The sequence below is a fragment of the Cimex lectularius genome, unplaced genomic scaffold (genome assembly GCF_000648675.2).
Source record: "Cimex lectularius strain Harlan isolate CLEC.00 unplaced genomic scaffold, Clec_2.1 scaffold305, whole genome shotgun sequence".
Classification (NCBI taxonomy): domain Eukaryota; kingdom Metazoa; phylum Arthropoda; class Insecta; order Hemiptera; family Cimicidae; genus Cimex; species Cimex lectularius.
The window spans coordinates 421861-445058 of NW_019392834.1; the positions used below are offsets into that span (position 1 = coordinate 421861).

General features: G+C 35.0%; 1 protein-coding gene and 1 non-coding gene across 2 annotated transcripts; both read left to right on the top strand.

Moving 5' to 3' along the window:
* The first annotated feature begins 303 nt into the window (after positions 1-303).
* Positions 304-17090, top strand: LOC106674451 (DNA-directed RNA polymerase II subunit RPB1). The gene is made up of 23 exons (XM_014407183.2): positions 304-441; positions 775-907; positions 8866-9002; positions 9071-9226; positions 9331-9785; positions 10306-10527; positions 10590-10847; positions 10903-11204; positions 11295-11413; positions 12164-12332; positions 12388-12557; positions 12626-12754; positions 12815-13037; positions 13112-13322; positions 13385-13635; positions 13695-13900; positions 13961-14387; positions 14452-14681; positions 14747-14950; positions 15026-15210; positions 15278-15396; positions 15456-15659; positions 15736-17090. The coding sequence occupies exons 1-23, from the start codon at positions 364-366 to the stop codon at positions 16752-16754; spliced, it is 5607 nt and encodes a 1868-aa protein (XP_014262669.1). The 5' UTR covers positions 304-363; the 3' UTR covers positions 16755-17090.
* Positions 4822-4959, top strand: LOC112127508. The gene has a single exon (XR_002910601.1). It is a non-coding gene; the product is annotated as a U4 spliceosomal RNA (small nuclear RNA).
* Positions 17091-23198: the final 6108 nt, after the last annotated feature.

Consider the following 23198-nt stretch of genomic DNA (forward strand, 5'->3'; position numbering starts at 1 on the left):
GACACGAATTTAAAACAGAATCCCCCGCCAACGCGACGCTCCAATGAGAAGCTTGGAAACAGGAATTATTTGTAAGACGCAATTAACATAAATGGTGCGCAAATTGGCTGTAATAATTTTCCTATTTTATATGAAAAGATGGGATATAAAATCGTTGGAATTTTAAGTTATTCTCGAGTAACAATCGCCAAATATAAGGACGAGCTGTAGAGAAGGAAATTTGCTCAAAACAGTGGTCGATTTGAACAAAAGTCGAAGTTGGCGATTCAGTTAGCAGCGGCGTCTCTGTTTTTCCCTGCCGTCCTCTAAGCGAAACGGGCAGACTCGGCCTGGCTCAGTCTCAGTGACGAGTCAGTCTTCAAGATGGCGATGTCCGACTCGAAAGCCCCGCTTCGCCAAGTGAAGCGGGTCCAGTTTGGGATCCTGTCTCCAGACGAAATTGTACGTTCAGGTTACGATTTGACTTAGAGTCCTTGGAGGCGGCCCAAGGGTTTTTCCCGTTTTCTCATTTTTCACCACTTTCCATTGATCCCTTATGTTGTAACTTACAAGACCGTCCTTATCTTCATCAGCGTTTTTCCGTTTTTCACTCTTATTTCATCAGCGATACCTTTCGAGCCAATTATGAAAATGTCAATGTTTTCAACTTAAATTGGCTGTAAACAAAGTTTAATAAATTTAACCAACCATCAATTGTGTTTATGTTAAATGAACAAATTGTTTTCTGGAGAGGGGGGAAAGGTTTTGTTTTTAACGTTTAATAAACTGTTGTAGAGACGGATGTCTGTCACCGAAGGGGGCATCCGCTACCCAGAGACGATGGAAGGTGGGCGTCCGAAGCTCGGAGGTCTCATGGACCCCCGACAAGGAGTCATCGACAGGCTCTCTAGATGTCAGACTTGTGCAGGTAATCTTGTCGAAAGAATGATTTTTCGTCTGGGGTTATTTCCATCTATAAACAATAAATCACACATCAATTAAGGTATACAGTTCTGTCTTGTGATCTGTAGGGTGATGAATGTGTTGTTTGGTTTTTCAATCATGCCTCTCTTTTCTATCATTGTGACACTTACATTTCAGTTTTTTGCCATCTTCAATGATGGGTTCAGCTAGACTAACCCATCACTAAATATAGCGAAAAGCTGAAACACTTCTGATCAGTTGAATTAAATCTGACTGACCAATACAGTGAAGATAGGTAAACCAAAATTATCAGAAACGACCAAATTAAATAGTTTATACCTGCATTTGTACTCAAAACGTTTTTACCAAATGTTTTGAGAATAAATCAAGGAAAAGTTCATTCTTGTTTCCACCAAAAGAGGCCTATGTTTTTTTTTTTCAATTCATCTGTCAAGTAACACTAATTTTAAAGTAGACAACCCTTCTTAGATCTGTCTGCACATTTAAATTAAAAGGGTTGAGCATTTCGAGGCTAAGGCCTCTTGCACTCGGGATTATTTGCTGGACAATAAAACAGCCGATCATGGTATCGACCACTTACACTGGACATTTTACTGCCTTACTGGAAATTTAGATCTTTAAGACAGGGAATGTCTGCGGTAGGCCTTCCATTGTGGGCGACGACCAGCTTAAAACTTTGGTTTTAGAAAATTTACGTAAGACTACACAGGAAATTGTGGAAGAGCTTAGTGTTGACCACTCAACCGTTGTTCGTAATATGGAGCAAATAGGTAAAGTAAAGAAGCCAGAGTGTACATATATACTGCATGAACTAACCAATGCCCAAAGAAATTGACACTTTTCACAAGACTGAAATTTGCATGTCAAAAAGACTGACACTGAAATTTGCATGTCTCTTGTCGCCCCAACAGAATGATCAATTTCTCGATCGAATCATCACGTGCGATGATAAAAGGATTGTGAAGATAACAGGAAGCGTACAGGTCAGTGGTTGGACAAGGATGAAGCGTGAAAACACTTCCTGAAACCAAATCTGCACCCAAAAATTTTCCCTGAATTATGGTGAAACTATCCCAGCATAGAAATATTGTCAAGAAATTGACAAAATACATGGGAAACTGCAACACCTTTATGAAGCATTGATAAGCCTTGTGGGGCCGATTCTTCTTTACGATAACACCAGGCCACATGTCACAATGCCAACCCTGCAGAAACTTAGGATATGAAACCTTAGTGCACCCTCCATATTCACCCAATCTCTTGCCTAAATACTTCCACTTCTTCAGGCAATTGAATCACTTCTTGAGGGATAAAATTTTTAGAGAATGTGGTGAAGCCAAAAACGCATTCCAAGACTTTATTGTTAGTTGAAATAAAGATTTTTATGTCAGCGGAATAAAAGCGCTTATTACACGTTGGCAAAGATGTATAGATTGTGTTGGAAAATATTTAGAATAAATCTTTATTTTATAAAAATTAAAAACAGTTTTGACCTCCTTTTCAAAACCTGCATTATTTTTGCACCAGCCCAATATTCAAACGTTAGCTGTGACAATGAGATAACTGAAAAACTACTAGAGAACCACTGTTTAGGGACTTAAACTATATGCAATCTAAGTTCATTTTACTATTGGCTCAATTTTTCCATTTTTGTTTATTTATTTTTTTAAAGGCTTTACGAGCTTGCATATTTGTTAGAGTACAATACTGTTGATTATTTCATCAGATACTTGTTGGGGGGAAGGGTTCCATGAAAAAAGGGCCGGGGGCGACAAGGTCAAAATTCATTGGTAGATCCACACAGCTGGCAAGAAAACCGTGTAGCATCTAAAGACCCATTAGTAGCAGTGTACTACTGCAAAGTGGAGCCAACAAAACATTGTCAGTCACAAGTCTAGCGGTGGATATAAAACAGTTTACCAGCCTGAGGGAATGAGTGTGAAAAAGCACAGTATTTTTCTTACAACTATTTACAATAAAATATCACCAGACTTTTATTGTCTGATAAATGTCAGTGAATATGAGTGGCCTAAAGGTTTTTGTCGCTTTCAGTAATCTGTCTGATTCATATTGGATGGTATACATGTTATGGTAAGGCATTTTCTCGCATTTACCACTCTAGCAATTTTGAGTTGCTGGCATAACTCTTGATCTTTTATTATTAAAGTGTATACCTTTAAAGACACTTGGGGTGAGTGTTATAGTGATGAAAAAGAATCCCCTTACAATAACCAATGCCAGTCATTTTTGGTCAATTGCAACAATACACACCATAATTAACAGTTTGGTTGGGTGGACAAGAATCATATTAAAATACCCCTTTCAATCCCACTAAATGCACACCAGTAACTCCTTCAGATGCAATCTGGCTTTTGGAGATATTGTCGGTGGGTTGCTGCATTTCCCCCATGATTTTATTCTTTGAACATTTAAAGGACCCACTTTTCATCCCTCATTATAAATCTTTTTAAAAATAGTTTTAAAAGGGAATTGCAAAGATGCTGCCCAATAAATTATTTCCAGTCAACACGTGACAAAACCAAATAGCATGTACAAATGATGAAGGTGGGGTGAGTGTAATTAGCTTTTTGTAAATTATAGTTCAAGTAAAAATGTAAATTATAATTTTTGTAAGTTATAGATCAAGATTTCAAGCATAACCGCTCATCATCAGTTTGAAGGAGTAACAAACGTCTCTTGACATTGATGTCATTGAGCTGATTATGAGCGATGCTTGAAATCCTGATCGTAAAGAACAAATCTGAGTAGAACTATAATTTACAAAAAGTGAACCCATACAGCTCTCCAACGAACATATCTAGCCACACTTAGATGTATTGAAACTCCCTTATGAAATGTGTTAACTGTTTCTGGCGATGCCTCATGTCATTGAGTGTGGATTTTGTGACATAAGCTTGATTTTTGTCTACAACAATGGTTGAATGACAATAAGAGCACTTTGCATTTTCCAAATCAAAATATCTGTTTCTGAACTGCCCAAACCACTTGTGTACAGTGATTTCTTTTAAAGTGTCACTATACACACCACAAATTTTCATCAGTCTGAGCTGCAGGTTTTGCTGTGCGATAATAAAAAAAAACTAAATGGCAAAAATGCACTATTTTTTCCTCCATTTTAAATTAGCAAAACACCTTGTAGAAATACGAGCATTTTAACATTTTTTTCTTTTTGGGTATGTGTTCTGATGATGAACCACTCCTGCTACTATCGTTGCAAAATTAAAAGAAAATGTAAACTGTTGGGTGCATGTAATTAATAAATAAAAAAATAATAAAGATTAGAAGAATACCACTGTCTAATTATTGATATAATTGTAAGTACTGTCCAATTACGTAAATATTTCTGTTTGTGATTTGGAAGATTTTGTTCAACTGAATCGTCATTATGACAAAGACCGGAAGCGATAGGTCGCATTCCGTTTTATAGTAATGATGCTAATTTTGTAGTATAATTAGACCACCAGATCACCCTGGTCAGATATTGCTTCTCGCCATGGAATATTGCTTTTCTGTTTGGTCGGGCCTTAAGGAGAAAAGTTTTTGTGTTTATTTATTTACACCACAAGTACTGAATATTGGTTTAATTATGTTGCATCAACTAATGATGTCTTGATCTACATAATTTATGATACAAATGAAAATTTGAACTGAAACTTCTCTGTGTCAGAAAGCCTGATTTGTAAAATAATTTCCACTTCTTGACCTGATGTACTCATATAGAATATTAATATTTTTTAGATTTAGACAGGTGGCACAAATTGTTAGGGCAAATTAATCCGACTGACAAAATTGATAAATGTATGGAAAATACATTAGAACTGGTTGATTATTTAATCATTCTGTAGAGTTGCATTAATTAAATGACAAAAAATAAATAATCTTGTGCAGTGGCAATATCGTAATCAATGAAGTTCTACTGAAATGCGATTATTGCTAGTTGAAAAAACTAATAAACAAGCGTGGATTGGCATTCTGTACAAAAATTTGAACAAAAACTGAAAACAATTTAAACTTAATATCTGAATATAATTTTAATGTAATGGGTAGTTTTGAAATTCTATTGGGGGCAAATTAGTACTTTTGGATTGGCATGTAAATACAAAATATTCACACTTATGTGTACTCTGATCACACTGGAATTCAAGCTACGCACTCATGCGCATAGTCTCTTTTATTTTATTTCATAGGAACTTTACTCAACTGTTTAGGGTATTTTTTTTTAATATCATTATCATTATTTTTTTATTTTACACCAGCCTTGATTCACACACCACCTTGAGGAACTCTGGTGTTTGCGGTGGGAGAGGCTGTGAGAGCACTCTCTTCCACTGCAGAATTGGCTGGAGAGTTTAGGTGTATAACTTTCATGAAGGTGAAGGGACAGCAATCTGGTTATACTTTAAAAAATGCCTTAATTTATTAAGTATATGTATTGTATTGGCATGATTTTTTTTCTTACCACTATCAATAGAAAAGTCAATCTTCAAATCGCTCTCTCTCTCTACTCAAAATACTTGTTAATTTTCAATTTCCTATTGTACATATTTAAAAATAAGTAAATAAATATTTATTTGTTAATTATTTGTCTATATCTTTTTTGTTTGTTGTTTTACACCCATATCAACCGCTAAATGAGGTTCATAGATATTGGATATTCTGCGACAGAATTGTTTCTTTATTAAAATATAATAAATTGATAATTTTTGATTTTATTTTTCTCACTTATTATTGAAATAACTAAAAAGTAATGTTACACAAGCATGTGTAAATTCTTTGTTTGTGTGAGCATCTCACACATACGAATTGTAATTGACAACTTAATTTAGTATGTGATCAATAGTATTCAGATTTGGATGCATTATACTAGTGATAAAAACACACCAGCCATGACTGATTTTGGCATGAGGGGCTGCAGTAATTGTTCTTCCAATATTTATATATCAGTTTAAATGCTTGACTTGGCAAAATCAGACGACTCAAATAAAACATACTTGGCACATTCCATAGAAGCAGGAAAGCTTGCTAGACTTTTTTTTACTTAAAAACTTTTTACATAATTTTTGTTTTCAATTCAAAATCTGAAAAGGGCTTTATAGAAAACTAAGTTAAAATGGAATATTATCAAAATACTTTTTTACTCAATTAAATAACTAAGCAATGAATGATGGTTATTTAACTAAAAATTCATTAAATTTTTTAAAACTTATTTTCTTTTCGCATGATTTGCCTTGAAAGTCTGACATTAGAACAGGTAAACTGAATCATAATATTGCCTTTAATACTTACATTCTCCTTGAGATCCATAAATTTTATTTACTGCTGATAAATTAAATTTTTTTAAGTCTTTTTTTTATTTTTATGTAGTTTAACCTTATTTACATTTTTATTGTAAGTATTCGAAACATTTTTTAAAAATATCAATGTTATAAGAGGTAGAGATTTATGTATAAAACCTTTTATCTTATTTTTTAAATATATTTCTGTAAGGAAAACAATCGGAGTGTCAGTGGCTGCAACGGTTAAGGTGTTGACACGGCAACTCATCAATGTATGGTACAAATAGGCTTATTTTTCAAAAACACTGGCACCCTGAGGATTCATATAGCCTCAAATTGAAATAATAATAATAAAATAACTAATTAATTTAGAAATTGTGAGATGCGGTCTGGTGTGATGTAGGTTTCAGAAAAACATTTTCTTTATCGTGCCAACGTTTCGATCTTTATTGAGATCATCTTCAGGGCCTGGGATTTACAAACATTGTTTACATATTACAATTACATTTTGGATGTGGAAAAGTGAATTTATACAATGCAAAATATATTTTATATATTCAATCAAAGTATTTCTACTCACTCAAAATGTTTGTCTTCTGTGTAATTGTGCCATTCTTGCGTGTCGTGTCGAGAGTGCCAGTGAGATTTTGCTATTTTGTGCTAATCACCACACAATAATAATTTAAAAAAAAATAATGTGAGTATTACGGTCGATTCGTATCTACCAGCACAGAGCGGTCCAGCACATAGCATGGCAGACACAAAAACATCATTACATACAAAACATATAGGAACGTTCATACTTAGCGAACGTTTGCGGAGCGTGTCAGTGCAGACAAGTACCAGCACCGGGCAGCATTGTCGCCGAGAATGTTATGCTTGTGCTGGCACATGTCTGCGGTTGTCTTTTCTTGTCTGTGCGGTTCAATACGGTTAGTATGAATAGACAACAGACAAGATTTGTGCAATTCCAATAGCTTAGGTGCTCACCTACAATAAATTTCATTATAATTTTTATTATAATGTCCAGTCTTGGTAAACTGAACTTGTGCTAATCCGAATTCGGGTTAAAATCCGAATCGCCGATCAGTACATATTAAGATTTTTTTTAAAATTTTATTTTACAAAATATGTATAATAATAATATATAAGAATATAAATAATAAGAAGAATATTATATATTGTATATAATTTGTAATACACAAACGTGGAAAAAATCCTGTCCATTGGTTTTCTGAAGAATAGTTTGTTGGTCTGTAGGTGACTGTTGCTGTGATTACAGCATAGTATGAATATTAGTGTCTGTGCCGTGTCTGCCACGCTACGTGCTGGACACATTCTTGTGCTGGTAGATATGAATCGACCTTCAGTCTGTGAGTCGGTGGACAACTGTTGAACAGGCCACTGGGTTTATCAACACTAATGGATTTTCGATATCACTCAAACACATTTCGGCTCTGCACTGTATTCAATAACCATTAAACATTGCTGGATAGAAAGGCATAGTTCATTTTCCTAATTATGGACTCCATAGCAAAAAGGAGTACTACAATAATGTTTTACAGTGATTTAAAATATATTTCCTATGTAACTTGTGAACATGCTCAGTGCAATGGTACCATTAGCCTTTTTTCCTGATAAGTTCTAAATTATTTCTATTATCTAGATAGTGATAATAGTGCTTCTTCACAGAAATATTAACTAAATTGTTAGATATATTCTTGAGTTCTATAGTGTGATGAATCATTTTGGCCTGTCTATTCTTCACTCTTTCATTATTCCAATACATTTTGACTTTGTGGTGTGTTAGGCGCCCAGGTTCAGTGGTGGGTTTGTAAAAATTGTAATTAGTCAATATAAATCTTATTTCAATCATATACGTATATAATTTATTAACTTATATTTTATTAATTTTATTATTCTACCATGTGCTAGAATTTCTTCCCTCTCAATTGCAACATGTATACCACATTAGCCAAGCATCCAGTTCTTTTTTTAATCAGTTATTTGTGGTGTGGGGATAGGTCAAAAATTCAAATAGGAAAAAGTGAACCCACAACCGTGGCATCAAAAGTCTACGTGGCAGTCATGGTCCCATGTTTCTGTATTTGTATCTTACCAAATACAATAAATTCAGAGAGTTAAAGGAATTAGTGCCTTGCTTTTAGCCCTTGTGCCACCTAAACCAAAGTTCATTAGTTTCCCTTTTGATCATGCCAAGTGCTTAAATTACAAATATCAGCAGAGCAAACCAGGGCCGTTAAAGTATCGTTATCTGAAATTGTAGCCTTCAACTGACTTCATAACCAAGCTTAGAAAATTTGAGATCTTCAATGTTCAGAAAGCAGCATATCAGAACACATTTGGTGGAAAAGTAAAGATTGTAGATTTTTCGAGAACCACCAAACCAATAATTCAAACCAATTTGATTTCGGTTAAACAAGGAATGCTGTAACTTTGTACTTCTGCTGCAATTGGTATTTTCCAGTTTAGGTTCAAAAAGTTGGAACTGTAATAATTGATGTGTGATTTATATTAAATACTGTATAATATTTTTATGAAGATAGATGGAATATTTAAACATTTTATTAAAATGTATATATATATTTTTTTTGTCTTTCTAATTTAATAATACTGTTTGTAGGTAATATGAGTGAATGTCCTGGGCATTTTGGACACATTGATCTAGCCAAGCCTGTCTTTCACATCGGTTTTATAACAAAGACGATAAAAATTCTCCGATGTGTGTGTTTTTACTGTTCGAAACTTCTTGTTAGTCCGGTGAGTGAATTATTTAAAAAACCATATCTAAAAACTGTGCCTAAAATAAAAATTTAATTTGTTTTTAGAGCCACCCCAAAATAAAAGAAATTGTTATGAAATCCAAAGGGCAGCCAAGAAAACGATTGACATTCGTGTACGATCTCTGCAAGGGGAAAAACATATGCGAAGGTGGTGACGAGATGGATATTGGCAAGGAAAACATGGATGAAAGTGCTCAAAGTGTAAGTCTAGGAAAATTAGTATGAAATATGTGCCATGATATAATTGAGATGTGTATAATAATTCTTTAAAACAAATTCTATACTAGTTTAATTTTACTTTTTAGAACCGCAAACCTGGCCATGGTGGTTGTGGTCGTTACCAGCCAAATTTAAGGCGCACAGGGCTGGATGTTACAGCAGAATGGAAACACGTAAATGAGGATGCACAAGAGAAAAAAATTGCCCTCAGTGCTGAGAGAGTGTGGGAAATTTTGAAACACATCACCGATGAAGAGTGTTTCATTCTGGGCATGGACCCCAAATATGCTCGCCCTGATTGGATGATAGTGACTGTACTTCCCGTGCCACCACTTTCTGTACGTCCTGCTGTCGTTATGTATGGCTCAGCCAGGAATCAGGATGACTTGACGCACAAGCTGGCGGATATAATCAAATGTAACAATGAGCTACAAAGAAATGAGCAGTCAGGAGCTGCCACCCATGTCCTCGCTGAAAACATTAAAATGCTTCAGTTTCATGTTGCGACACTTGTTGATAATGACATGCCTGGTTTACCAAGGTATTTTATTTTTCTATGTTTAAACTTTTATGATTATACTTATTTTTCAATGTTGTTGAACAAATAAAACAGGTCATTTAACACGTTGACTGCAGGCCTGTCTGGTCCTGTTCTGAATAATGGTTTAGAATATCAGCCAAGGTGACTCACTGTGGAAAGAATGAGGGGATGTTGATACATAGTCAATAACTGCAGTCAACGTGTCCACTTGAACAGTGATGAAATAATTCTAAATGATAAAGATTTATAGAAGTTTCCATTGTGGTATGCCTTTCTTTAACACTATCAGCTCATCAGATGCCATTTGGGTTTCATAGAGTGAGCCTTTAGGCCTGACTCAGACGCCAGAAAGGATCAGGAGGCTTGTAATGTGTCTCCAAAGGCCTCTGTGCTGATGGTGTGGAAGATATTTTTCATGTTTACTTTCATTCAGTGAAATGAAAAGTCAACAAAGATTTATTTTAAATTTCATTAACTACATAATTATAAAGGTTAAATTTACAGTAAAATAATTTTTCAGGGCAATGCAAAAATCAGGAAAACCATTAAAAGCCATAAAAGCACGATTAAAGGGCAAGGAAGGAAGAATTAGAGGTAATTTGATGGGCAAGCGAGTTGACTTTTCTGCTCGTACTGTAATCACACCAGATCCAAATCTAAGGATTGATCAAGTCGGTGTTCCGCGTTCTATTGCCCAAAATATGACATTCCCTGAAATTGTCACACCATTCAATGTTGATAAGTATGTTGAAGTTGAAAAAATATTCTAGCATTAATTTTGAATGTAAATATTTTTTTTTTCAGAATGTTGAATCTTGTCCAGAGGGGAAATACGACTTACCCAGGTGCCAAGTACATTGTTCGTGACAACGGTGAGCGAATTGATCTTCGTTTTCACCCGAAACCTTCTGACTTGCATCTACAATGCGGCTATAAAGTTGAGAGGCACATCAATGACGGTGATCTAGTCATTTTCAACCGTCAGCCAACCCTTCACAAAATGAGTATGATGGGGCACAGAGTCAAAGTGCTTCCCTGGTCGACATTTCGTATGAATTTGAGGTAACTTGTTGTCACACGTTCATCAGGGTTTTGTTTAACCTCTTGAAACTTTCAGTTGTACCTCTCCATACAATGCAGATTTTGATGGGGATGAAATGAATCTCCACGTACCACAATCAATGGAGACGAGAGCCGAAGTTGAAAATCTACACGTCACTCCTAGACAAATTATAACCCCACAAGCTAACAAACCTGTTATGGGTATTGTACAAGACACACTCACCGCTGTTAGAAAAATGACAAAACGAGATGTCTTTTTGGAGAAAGAACAAATGATGAACATCCTCATGCACTTACCTGTTTGGGATGGGAAAATGCCTATTCCTGCTATTCTCAAACCTAAACCGTTATGGACTGGTAAATTCAAATAACTTTAAAAACTTTTATAACATAATAAAAATTTGCCTTTGGACATTTTTTTTTAAACATTCTAAATTATTTTCACAGGTAAACAAGTATTCTCCCTCATTATACCGGGAAATGTAAATATGATACGTACACATTCAACTCATCCAGATGATGAAGATAATGGCCCTTATAAATGGATTTCCCCAGGTGACACCAAGGTTTGTAAAGGTGTTTAATATCTGGTAACAAAAATTACTGGACGAGGAAGAAGAAAAAACAAAAAACCTAAAGATGAATATGACTTAACACAGTGTTTATTCTTTTTTCTTTTTTTTAAATTTTGATTTATGAATATATCAAGTATGGCTGGCTGGCATTGTTTTTATCATCTTTAAATATATTGGCATTTTGGTATCCAATTGATCCAATTGTGGTGTACTGCACCATATCACAATCTTTGTGCAGATCCCCCTCACATCGAGCAACTCATGACCCTTAAAATATGGGTATTAAAATTAAAAATAAAATAAAAATAAAAATGATCAGTATGTATCAGTATGTATCAGAATGTATCTCCATTTACAAAAGAAGGTCCTTCCGGTCTCAACCAGCTCTGCCCGAAGTCTGTGGGGATTATATTATCCTAACTTAAAGGATAATCCTTGTTAAAAAAATATTGTTATAACCAATTATTTCTCCCTTGAGTTTGGTTAATTTAATTAGAATTATTTTAACGGAGCCCATCGGATTTTTAGTTTTAGTCTTATTAATATTACAATGTATAGGAGTTTTCACAGAAGGCTAACTATGAAAAAGTCCTCAGTTATGCTGAAGTTTGTTCAATTTGTGATATGCAGAAGACAAACTTTTGTATTGAGTCTGGTTTTAAATTGTATATGTTGATATCTTCAGCTTCATAATTTTAACTGTGTTGTGTAAATTTGCTGAAGTTTTTTTGTTTGTTTTAGGTAATGGTGGAACACGGAGAGTTAGTCATGGGCATTTTATGTAAAAAGACGCTTGGGACCTCAGCTGGTTCTTTATTGCACATTTGTTTCTTAGAACTTGGCCATGAGGAATGTGGCCTTTTTTATGGAAATATCCAAACAGTAGTTAACAACTGGCTACTGTTAGAAGGTAAGCTAGCTTCTGTAAATCCTTTGGGGAAATTAAACAATTTTGTTTTCGACAGGTCACTCAATCGGTATCGGTGATACCATTGCTGATCCTCAGACATATCTCGAAATCCAGAAAGCTATAAAAAAAGCCAAAGAAGATGTAATAGAAGTTATTCAGAAAGCCCACAATATGGACCTTGAACCTACACCTGGTAACACATTGAGACAGACTTTTGAAAATCAGGTATTTTCCCCGTAACATTTGAAAATAATTGTGATTAAGGTTTTGTTTTTAACATAGTACAATTATAGGTAAACAGAATATTGAACGATGCTCGTGACAAGACTGGTGGTTCAGCTAAAAAATCCTTAACTGAATACAACAACCTGAAGGCTATGGTCGTTTCTGGCTCTAAAGGATCGAATATTAATATCTCACAGGTTGATTTAAATAGAAATTATAAATTTTATTGAAATTTATCTACAGATTTTTTCTTTTAGGTTATTGCCTGTGTAGGGCAACAGAACGTAGAAGGTAAGCGTATTCCGTTTGGCTTTAGGAAGAGAACCCTGCCTCACTTCATTAAAGACGATTATGGTCCTGAGTCGAGAGGATTTGTGGAAAACTCATATCTTGCCGGGTTAACACCATCTGAGTTCTTTTTCCATGCTATGGGAGGAAGAGAAGGTCTTATTGATACTGCTGTAAAAACTGCAGAAACTGGTGTGCACAATAGTTTATATTTTATTGGTTTATATTTATTTTTTTATTAATTGTTTCTATTCACTGTATTTCAGGTTATATCCAGCGACGTTTGATAAAGGCTATGGAGTCTGTAATGGTCCATTACGATGGTACTGTGCGTAACTCTGTTGGCCAACTTATTCAGTTGCGTTATGGAGAAGATGGCCTTTGCGGCGAAGCTGTTGAGTTTCAGAAAATCCAAACTGTTGATTTGTCTAATAAAAAATTTGAAAATCAGTTCAAGTTTGATGCTTCAAATGAAAGGTATTTTTCTGGGTGGTTTTTTAAAAGACAAGAGTTTTAAATCATGATTTTTCATTATGCAGGCACTTGAGAAAAATATTTACAGAGGATGTATTGCGAGAGCTGCTAGGCAGTGGTGAAGTAATTTCAGCTTTAGAGCAGGAATGGGAACAACTATGTCGCGATAGGGAGGCGCTCAGACAGATTTTTCCGTCTGGTGAAAGCAAGGTTGTGCTCCCGTGTAATTTGAAGCGAATGATATGGAATGTACAGAAAATCTTTCATATCAACGTCAGAGCTCCCACTGATCTATCACCGTTGAAAGTTATTGAAGGTATGTCAGTTTGTTTTGTAGTTTAAGAAAATTTTATTGAGGGATGTTAACATTTTAAGGTGTTCGTGATCTGCTTCAAAAATGTATCATTGTGGCCGGAGATGATCATCTTAGCAAACAGGCAAATGAAAATGCCACACTTTTATTTCAGTGTCTTGTAAGGAGCACTTTATGTACTAAACTAGTATCAGAAAAATTCAGGCTATCATCTGAAGCTTTTGAATGGTTAATTGGTGAAATTGAAAACAGATTTAAACAAGCTCAGGTATGTTTCAATCGGCTATCAGTATGAATTGTAATATCATGCATTGTGAATATTGTTTAGGCCCAACCAGGAGAGATGGTCGGAGCACTGGCAGCCCAGAGTTTGGGCGAACCGGCCACTCAGATGACACTGAACACTTTCCACTTTGCCGGAGTGTCATCGAAGAACGTAACCCTCGGAGTACCTAGATTGAAAGAAATCATTAACATAAGTAAAAAGCCGAAAGCTCCCTCTCTCACGGTATTCTTGACCGGTGCAGCAGCCAGGGACGCTGAAAAAGCAAAGAATGTTCTTTGCCGACTTGAACATACAACTCTGAGAAAAGTGACTGCAAACACGGCCATCTATTACGACCCCGACCCTCAAAATACAGTGATTCCTGAAGATCAGGAATTCGTTAATGTATATTATGAGATGCCTGATTTTGACCCTTTACGAATTTCACCCTGGTTACTCCGAATAGAATTAGATAGGAAGAGAATGACAGGTTGGTACTATATTTTAATTAAAAATCTAAAGGAAATATATTGAAAATATGTGGTTATTTTTAGACAAGAAGCTTACAATGGAGCAGATTTCTGAAAAGATAAATGCTGGATTTGGTGATGATTTGAATTGCATTTTCAATGATGATAATGCTGAGAAACTTGTACTTCGTATACGTATCATGAACAGTGATGATGGTAAAATGAACGAAGAAGAAGAAAGTGTCGATAAAATGGAAGATGATATGTTCCTTAGATGTATTGAGGCAAATATGCTTTCTGATATGACTCTTCAGGTATGTATTTTTTTAAAATATTTAAATTGTGTAACAAAAGTTATTCTCATTTCATTTTGTTGCAGGGAATTGAAGCAATTAGCAAAGTGTATATGCACTTGCCACAAACGGATTCAAAGAAGAGAATAATCGTTACAGAAAGTGGAGAATTTAAAGCAATTGCTGATTGGCTTTTGGAAACTGATGGGACAAGTTTGATGAAAGTACTGAGTGAAAGGGATGTAGATCCTGTTAGAACATTCTCTAACGATATTTGTGAAATATTTTCGGTATGAGTTTATTTTTACATTAAATAGAAAAATGTTTAAAAAAAAACTTACAACTTAAAAATAATTGTACTTTAGGTTTTGGGCATTGAGGCTGTTCGTAAATCAGTAGAGAAGGAAATGAATGCTGTACTTCAATTTTATGGTCTTTATGTAAATTATCGACACTTGGCTTTACTTTGTGATGTAATGACAGCTAAAGGCCATCTAATGGCCATCACTCGTCACGGAATCAATAGACAGGACACTGGTGCCCTTATGAGGTAAACAATTTATTGAAATTTATATTTCTATACATTAAATACTAACATGGTGTACTTTGATCAATAGGTGTTCTTTTGAAGAAACTGTTGATGTCCTCATGGATGCAGCTTCCCATGCTGAAGTCGATCCTATGAGAGGTGTTTCTGAAAATATTATTATGGGACAATTACCTAGGATGGGAACAGGTATGCAAATTTAAATCCTTGTTTGAAACAATGGTTGTGATTTAAAACTTTGATTACAGGCTGTTTTGATCTCTTACTTGATGCTGAAAAATGTAAGGAAGGCATAGAAATGCCGACTGGTGTTGGCGCATTAGCAGGAGCAGGTATGTTCTATGGAAATGCTACTACTCCAATGACGTCTCCGCCAAGCACTCCTTGGGCAAGTGGGTCTACACCTATGTCCGCTTATGCCAGTCAACCAAGTTCTTGGTCTCCAACCAGAGGTATGTGTTGTTATTATGTATATTAAATTAATTTTTTTTAAACAGCACAACTAATATTAATTTTGTTTCTCTTCAGATTATGCACATTTCTCCCCATCTGGAGCAAGTGATGCTGGTGGAGCTTCACCATGGAGTCCTGGTAGGGCTGACGGTGATTCGAGTCCAAGATCTCCAATGCCTTATTTGGCTTCACCAGGAGGAACTTCACCAAGTTATTCCCCTCAGAGCCATAGCTTTGCCCCTCAGTCGCCTTCTTCCCCTTCGTCTCAATATTCTCCAACGTCACCTGTTTATGCAGGTTCTTCATCGCCCTCATACACTCCAGCATCTCCTTCTTACTCTCCAGCAAGTTCTTTGTACTCTCCTACATCTCCTTCTTATTCACCAACATCACCTTCTTATTCCTCGACATCTCCCAGTTATCCTATCTCTCCATCTTTTACTTCAAATTCGAGAGGTTATTCTCCATCTCCTTTGTACTCCCCCCCATCTGTATATTCACCACCACAAACCAATTATTCCCCTACTTCACGCTCAATGGGAGCGGCGACTTCTACCAATTATTCGCTATCTCCTGCCAGTTCTAACTATTCCCCAAATTCGCCCTCTTTTCCTTCAGGGTCTACATATTCCCCATCGCCATCATATTCTGTTAATTCTTATTCTCCACATTATTCTCCCACGTCTCCGATGTCATATTCACCAACATCTCCAAGCTACGGCAGCAACAGCAGTCCCCAACAATTACAAAGCAATCAGAGTTATTCTCCAACCTCTCCTAGCTATTGTTCCACATCTCCTGCCAATTCTTCATATTCTGTATCACCTCAAGTTTATTCACCTTCATCACCAACACAATTTTCTTCTACGAAATATTCTCCAACTTCACCATATACCCAATCCAGTGCTCAATACTCACCGAATTCATCCCGCTATTCTCCTACTTCGCCAACCACCCCAGCATACAGTTCAAATTATTCTCCCACTTCGCCAGCCCCCTATTCTCAGACTGGGCAAAGCGGCCAATATTCTCATTCCCCAGCAGTGTATTCTCCCACATCACCTTATGATTCAAACGAGCCTTCACCGCGTTAGTTTTTTTTATAAGTAATTTAATTGTACAGACTCGTTTTTGTATAAATATATTCTGATCATTTGGTACTAAGGGAAATTTTTAACAGTTATTAAACCAAAGTTATGTATCTTGGTTCTCATTTGTCGTTTACTTGCATTGTTTTGTTTTTTATTCTATTGTAATGCATTTAGTATTGATACAATTTTTATAAAAAAAAACAAAACAAATAATTAAAAAAAAAGATACCAATTAATGTTGAATGAAAAATGTGTAAATAGTTACTATTCAGCAAGGAAGACAAAAAATCGATAAATATATTTATTATAATAAAAAAAGATAATTTTTGTGTTGTTGCAGTTAACTGTTTTTATTGAGCCTAAATTCCAATTTTAAGTTTTATAAAGTTCCTGTTTTAAGTTTTATAAGTTAAAAATAAACATAAAAATAAAGTTCACTAATTTCGTGGTCCGCTTGACCAATTAATATCTTTCAATTAATTAAGGTTTTTAGTTGAGCTAAAAAAGTCAATGGCACGAGCGGGATTCGAACCCACGATCTTCGGCTAGATACGCTGCTGCTCTACCATTTGAGGTATAGTGACCTCGATCTACTCGGACACCAACTTCCCATCTCAACCCCGGCCAAAAGGAGGAAAATTCAAAAGGTGCGGTTGAGATGGGAAGTTGGTGTCTGTGTGGATCGAGATCACGATAGCTCAAGTGGTTGAGTAGCGGCTATCTAGCCGAAGAGCGTGGGTTCGAATCCCGCTCATGCCATTGACTTTTTTAGCTCAACCTTAATTAATTGTAATAAAAATAAACGTTCATATGTTGTTGTAAATGTGCTTCAAATGAAGTCGACAATACACTTATTTTTTAGTGTATTCATTGAACAGTTTTTGTTAGAATTTTCAGCCAAAATTTGCCAATTTATACTTTCCTAGTTATGTAATTAAATCAATAAAAAGTTAAATCAATACCATGTTAAGCACCCTCACAATTGTTGGATAAATTGAAAGAGATCATCAAGATGTGCTGACACTAAGGAGGAGGAGAGATAGCGACTATCATGAAAATGAAGTGAGGAAAAACTTTACATTAGTTTAAAAAAATTAAATGTATATACTTTACTAAAAGCACAAAGGGCAATTGCTTCTGTGACAAACTTCTCACATGAAAGTAAATGTAATATTTTTGGTTCAGATGGGATAACTACAATCAAAATTAGTTCATTTGATCTCCACAATAGACAATTGTGTTATTCCAACAAAATATTTATATATGCATGTTTGCTGCTACCATACTACTCCATAGGTTCAGGTAAGTCAAAGTACTGTATTATGATTATTTGGAGGTCGTGAGATGCGGTTCGTGTGACGTTTCTTCTGATCTTTATTGAGACTCATCTTCAGGGCTCAAAGTGTTTGTTTTGCGTGTAGATGTGTCATTACTGTCTGTCGTGTTGAGAGGGCCCCAGTGTGGCATCCAAATAATCATTGAGTAACGGTCACTAAACACCACACATTTGTACTGTATTATATTGGGCTGGTGCAAAAATTATGCAGGTTTGGAAAAGGCAGCCAAAACTATTTTTAATTTTTATAGAAAGAAAGTTTATTGGAAATTCACTAGTTTCGTGGTCCGCTTGACCAATTAATATCTTGCAATTAATTAAGGTTTTCAGTTGAGATAAAAAAATCAATGGCACGAGCGGGATTCGAACCCACGAAACTAAGGAAATATCAAACGTCTTAAAAAACATTTGAAAAGTATCTTTTTTTTTTTCGATTTATCCAAATTGAAGCCTCGGTTGAGTCGAGAGTTGCGAGTTAGCGACTTTGGCCTGTTGCTACTTCAAACTGATTTCGTGTATCAATCTTTACAATCAATCAAAGGAGGGAAAATTCAAAAGGTGTGGTTGAGATGGGAAGTTGGTGTCCGAGTGGATCGAGGTCACGATAGCTCAAGTGGTAGAGCAGCGGCGTATCAAGCCGAAGATCGTGGGTTCGAATCCCGCTTGTGACACTGACTTTTTTATCTCAACTGAAAACCTTAATTAATTGTAAGATATTTATTGGAAATATTTTCCTCTACATTCTATACATCTTTACCAACGCGTAATAAGCACTTTTATTCCGCTGACGTAAAAATCATGTTTTGACTCACAATGGAGTCTTGGGAGGCATTTTCGGCTTCACTGCATTCTCTAAAAAATTGAATTGAAAATTGAGAAGTGATCAAAATGCCTAAAAAAAGTGGAAGTCTGTAGGCGAGAGGACGGTGAATATGGAGAGTGCGGTAAAGTTTCATGTCCTAAGTCCTTAAGTTTCTGCACGTTTGGCATTGTGACTGCATTATTGTGAAGAAGAATTGGCTCCTTACGAATGATGGACAAAGACGCAGTTTCCTATGCAGTTTGACAATTTCTTGGCAAAATTTCTCTGCTGTGATAGTTTCACCATAATTCAGCAAATTGTAGTGAACAACCAACCCCAGCAGCACACCAGCAGTCACCTTAACTTCAACCATAACTTGTTTTGGGTGCAGTTTTGAATTTGGGAAGGGTTGTGGGGCTTCCTCCTTGTCCAACCCCTGACATATACGCCTCCTGTTATCATACAGAATCCATTTCTCATTGCACGTGGTAATGAAATGGATTATTTTGGTGGCATAACTGAAAAGATATGCAAATTGTCGATTTCTTTGGGGTTAGTTTGTGGGTTGTTAGTTCACCCACTTGTTGAGCTTCTTTATTTTACCAATTTGTTCCAGATGGCGAACAACAGTTTAGGGTTCAGAACTAAGTTCTTCTGCAAATACCTGTGTTGTCTTATGTGAATTTTCTTCAATCAACATTTCGAGTTGCTTGCTGTCCACAACGGAAGGCCTACCACGACCTTCCCTGTAATCGAGATCGAAATCTCCATGATGAAATCTCTGAAACCATCATCGCTGCACTGTACATTCTCTAATGTTTCCCTCCCTTCAAACTGTATTGATGTTACGTGCGGCTTGGGCCACGTATTTAATTTAATTTAAATTTAATTTCACAGGTCCTCATTCTTATAAAATTGTTGTTTAAAATGTTTTGTATAAAAGATAACGGTTAAAAGGATATATTAGAATCCATAAATTAGATTTGAGGATTTAACTTTGTTTAGATGACAAGCACCTGCAAAAATAAAACAAATTTTCAAAGCCTGCATTAATTTTGCATCAACGCAACAAATCAACAGTGTGAAAATTTTGTTCGTTTGACTAGTATACCTACGCAAAGAAGTTTGTATTGTTTGTTAAGTTCCTGTCTTTTCTGAATAGTGCGGGTTCCATGACAGTCCTTTATTGAGAACATACCTTGATATTTCACTATGCCTGTGGTCAGGAATCAGGATAGGTATGTCACTAAAATAGAGTATTGGACATGTTGCATAGCAGAAGGTAAAGATGTGGATACATTTTTTTTCCATTAATTTTTATTCTCCATCTTTTGGCCCTTTGTTGGATGGGCATGAATGTTTGAGGCAGCTATGTTTGAGTTTTGATGCGAAGATAATTTTATAAGATAAGGATAAATGTGTTTAAACTGTGAAATTATAAAACATATAATACATTTATAAAATATAGCGTACCCCTTTGACATCAATCTTGATAATTTTCTTCAGAACGACGATCTGATTTCTTTCATGCATTATAAAGGAGTAAAGGTTAGTAAGAATGGTAAAGCTCAACACAACAATATAATTTCATTACACTAAATGTTACATATACACTTACATTAACTATAACAGGTTTAACCAAAGATTTGTACATTATCGTATTGGTAAAAGTTGACTAATCTAAGGGCTTTCTGTTCCTCAACCCTTTATATCGTTATTTCTTAATAATCTTCATAATACGCAAACTTCATACATTATTTATATGCAAATGCATAAAGTACAATACAATAACATTCTTATTTCGTCATGTGCTATCACAAAATATGATTGATTGCCTTTTTAAATTTTTTTATTTTAGTTAATGAATAATTAATGTATTGTACATAATTTTGTAGGATTTTGTCTTAGTTACAGTATAACACATATAATAGAAATGAGATGTGAATTATCAATGAGTTAAAATTTCAAGGAAACAGTGATACAAAACCAAAAATGCTTTGACTTTTATGAAGTATAAACAATTATCATTCCTTGTTGTACACATTTTTAACGACAGAAAGTAAAGTACATATACGCATTACATATATATATTAATTTGAAAATATTCACATAATGACAATATTATACTTACATTTCTTCACTGTAGTAATGAGTTTTAAACACCAAAAACCTTCTATTGGAGGTTGATTATGGTAATTTTAACAAGAGTTTTTGTGAAATTGCAATATATGTGTGTTATGTATGTGGTATTACAATACTTTCACTTTAAATTGTGAACCATTTTTATAAAAAAAAGTATAAGTTAAAAAATAAGAATAGAACAATAAATTTAATCATCAACAATCAGTTGTGTATAGTATAGTACATCCGAAAGTGACAAATGCCACTTTCTTAATACAGTATTTTGTACCCCTACCTCAAATTGTTTATTCTAGGAATGTTAGGACTAAAAAAAAAGTGTTTGAAAATAAAAATTGATGGTGGGCCTGTGAGTTGGAGAACATTGGGTCTGTCTACTCTCATGGGTTTTATTGTTACTCAAACATGTTTCAACTTCCCACCATCTTCAGTGAGGAGTTGTCAGTACATCTTTGAGTACAAAACCAGCGAGTGTAGATGATCCAGTGTTGGTTCAACATGAAAATAAAAAGTATTTATATACTGAAGTCTGATTTTAATAAAGGTTAACAATACATTGTTAAAGAACTGACTTTAACCTGAATGTTAAAGAACACATGTGAAAGGGCAAAGTGATTATTTACATAACAATAATACTAGTAAATGTATAATTAAAAAGATACCCAACACAGCTCTTAACTGTTAAATAGCTAAAAGATTTTTTTTTAAACCAACTATTCTATAAAATTATTTAAACTGTCAAGCTATGTAAATAAGTAAGCTAAAATGAAATTAAATTAAAGTAATTCGCAGAATGTTATAAATATGCTGGTAGGTATGTGTATTGTTTTACGTTCAGAAAGAAAAACAATATTCGGTGGAGAAAGAGTTTCGTTGAAAAAGACGAAACTTAGACCCTAATTTTGTTTTAAATACAACCATATTAACGAAATGCGGAGGAAAGGATAGAATTTTTAATTAAGCTAAAATTAAATTAAAGTAATTCACAGAATGTTATAGGTATGCTGGTAGGTCGTAGTATACAGGAGAGATATAAAAAAAGGCCAAAAATTTAATTCCTCAAAATGTGTATTGTTTTACGTTCAGAAAGAAAAACAATATTCGGTGGAGAAAGAGTTTCGTTGAAAAAGACGAAACTTAGACCCTAATTTTGTTTCAGATACAAGCATATTGACGAAATGCGGTGGAAAGGATAGAATTTTTTCAAGTCAGTTGATTTTTGGATAAACTTCTATTACTAAAGTAAAACAAAAACATTCTTAATTGTTAAAAAGAGGAAAGCGCGTTTGTGAAATGACAAAAATGGATATGTAAGGACTCGCCGCTGAATTTATACGTGCCTGTCGCCCCATTTGGCAAGGGAGCCGACCCTCCAAAGCTGACGGATGCGGTTTTAGTCCAGTGGCGTTCCGGTATAAAATCCTATGTTTACAGGACATATAAATGGTGGTTTACCTCAATACCATCAGTCTCGATGCAGGGAAGCCGAGCAGCTAAGCTCCAACCGTACCCCTATCCTGCCAAGAGCCGGAGAGCCCTCTTCTTGGCATTTGTCAAGATCCCAGAAAGACTACCCTCTACAGTAACTTATTCATCACTCAACCGCCATTTTTTACACGCCGTCATCATTTACTATGACCCTTCTCCGTTCTTCTTTTTGCCTTTTTTTTCCCAGGGACACGAATGAAGAGACGGTTTAATTTTTCAAAGGATCTCACCCTTCATGACAGTCTCCCTCTTACCCTTTCCTTGTGAATGGAATAGAAAGTCCTTCAATTTGTTACCGTCCACAAGGAAAATTCAATTTACGACAGCTAATTTTGCCTTAAATTTCTGATTGTTGTTGGCATTAATATTTTTCTTGTTATGCCACTAACCTATACTCGAAAATGATTTATTATTTATCTATAAATATTTACCCACCCACTGGTTAATTAATAAACAAAAGGTAACATAATTAATAAAATATGATAAAACTTACGCTCTTTTATAGTTACAACCGAAAACTGGTTCATTTTCCCAAATTTCATTTAGTAATTAGAATAATAAATTCATTTTATTAATATTCACAATAAAAAACTTCTTGTGTTTCAATGTATTACAAATACAAACATGGACTACGTCTGTCTGTAGGAGTGTTGACGCAAATGTGTTTTCAAAAAAATTATAT

Coding starts and splice junctions, on each gene's coding strand:
- LOC106674451 (XM_014407183.2), top strand. CDS start 364: ATGGCGATGTCCGACTCGAAAGCCCCGCTTCGCCAAGTGAAGCGGGTC. Junction 10,528..10,589: donor ACACCATTCAATGTTGATAA/GTATGTTGAAGT, acceptor TTTTTTTTTCAG/AATGTTGAATCTTGTCCAGA. Junction 13,901..13,960: donor ACAGATTTAAACAAGCTCAG/GTATGTTTCAAT, acceptor AATATTGTTTAG/GCCCAACCAGGAGAGATGGT.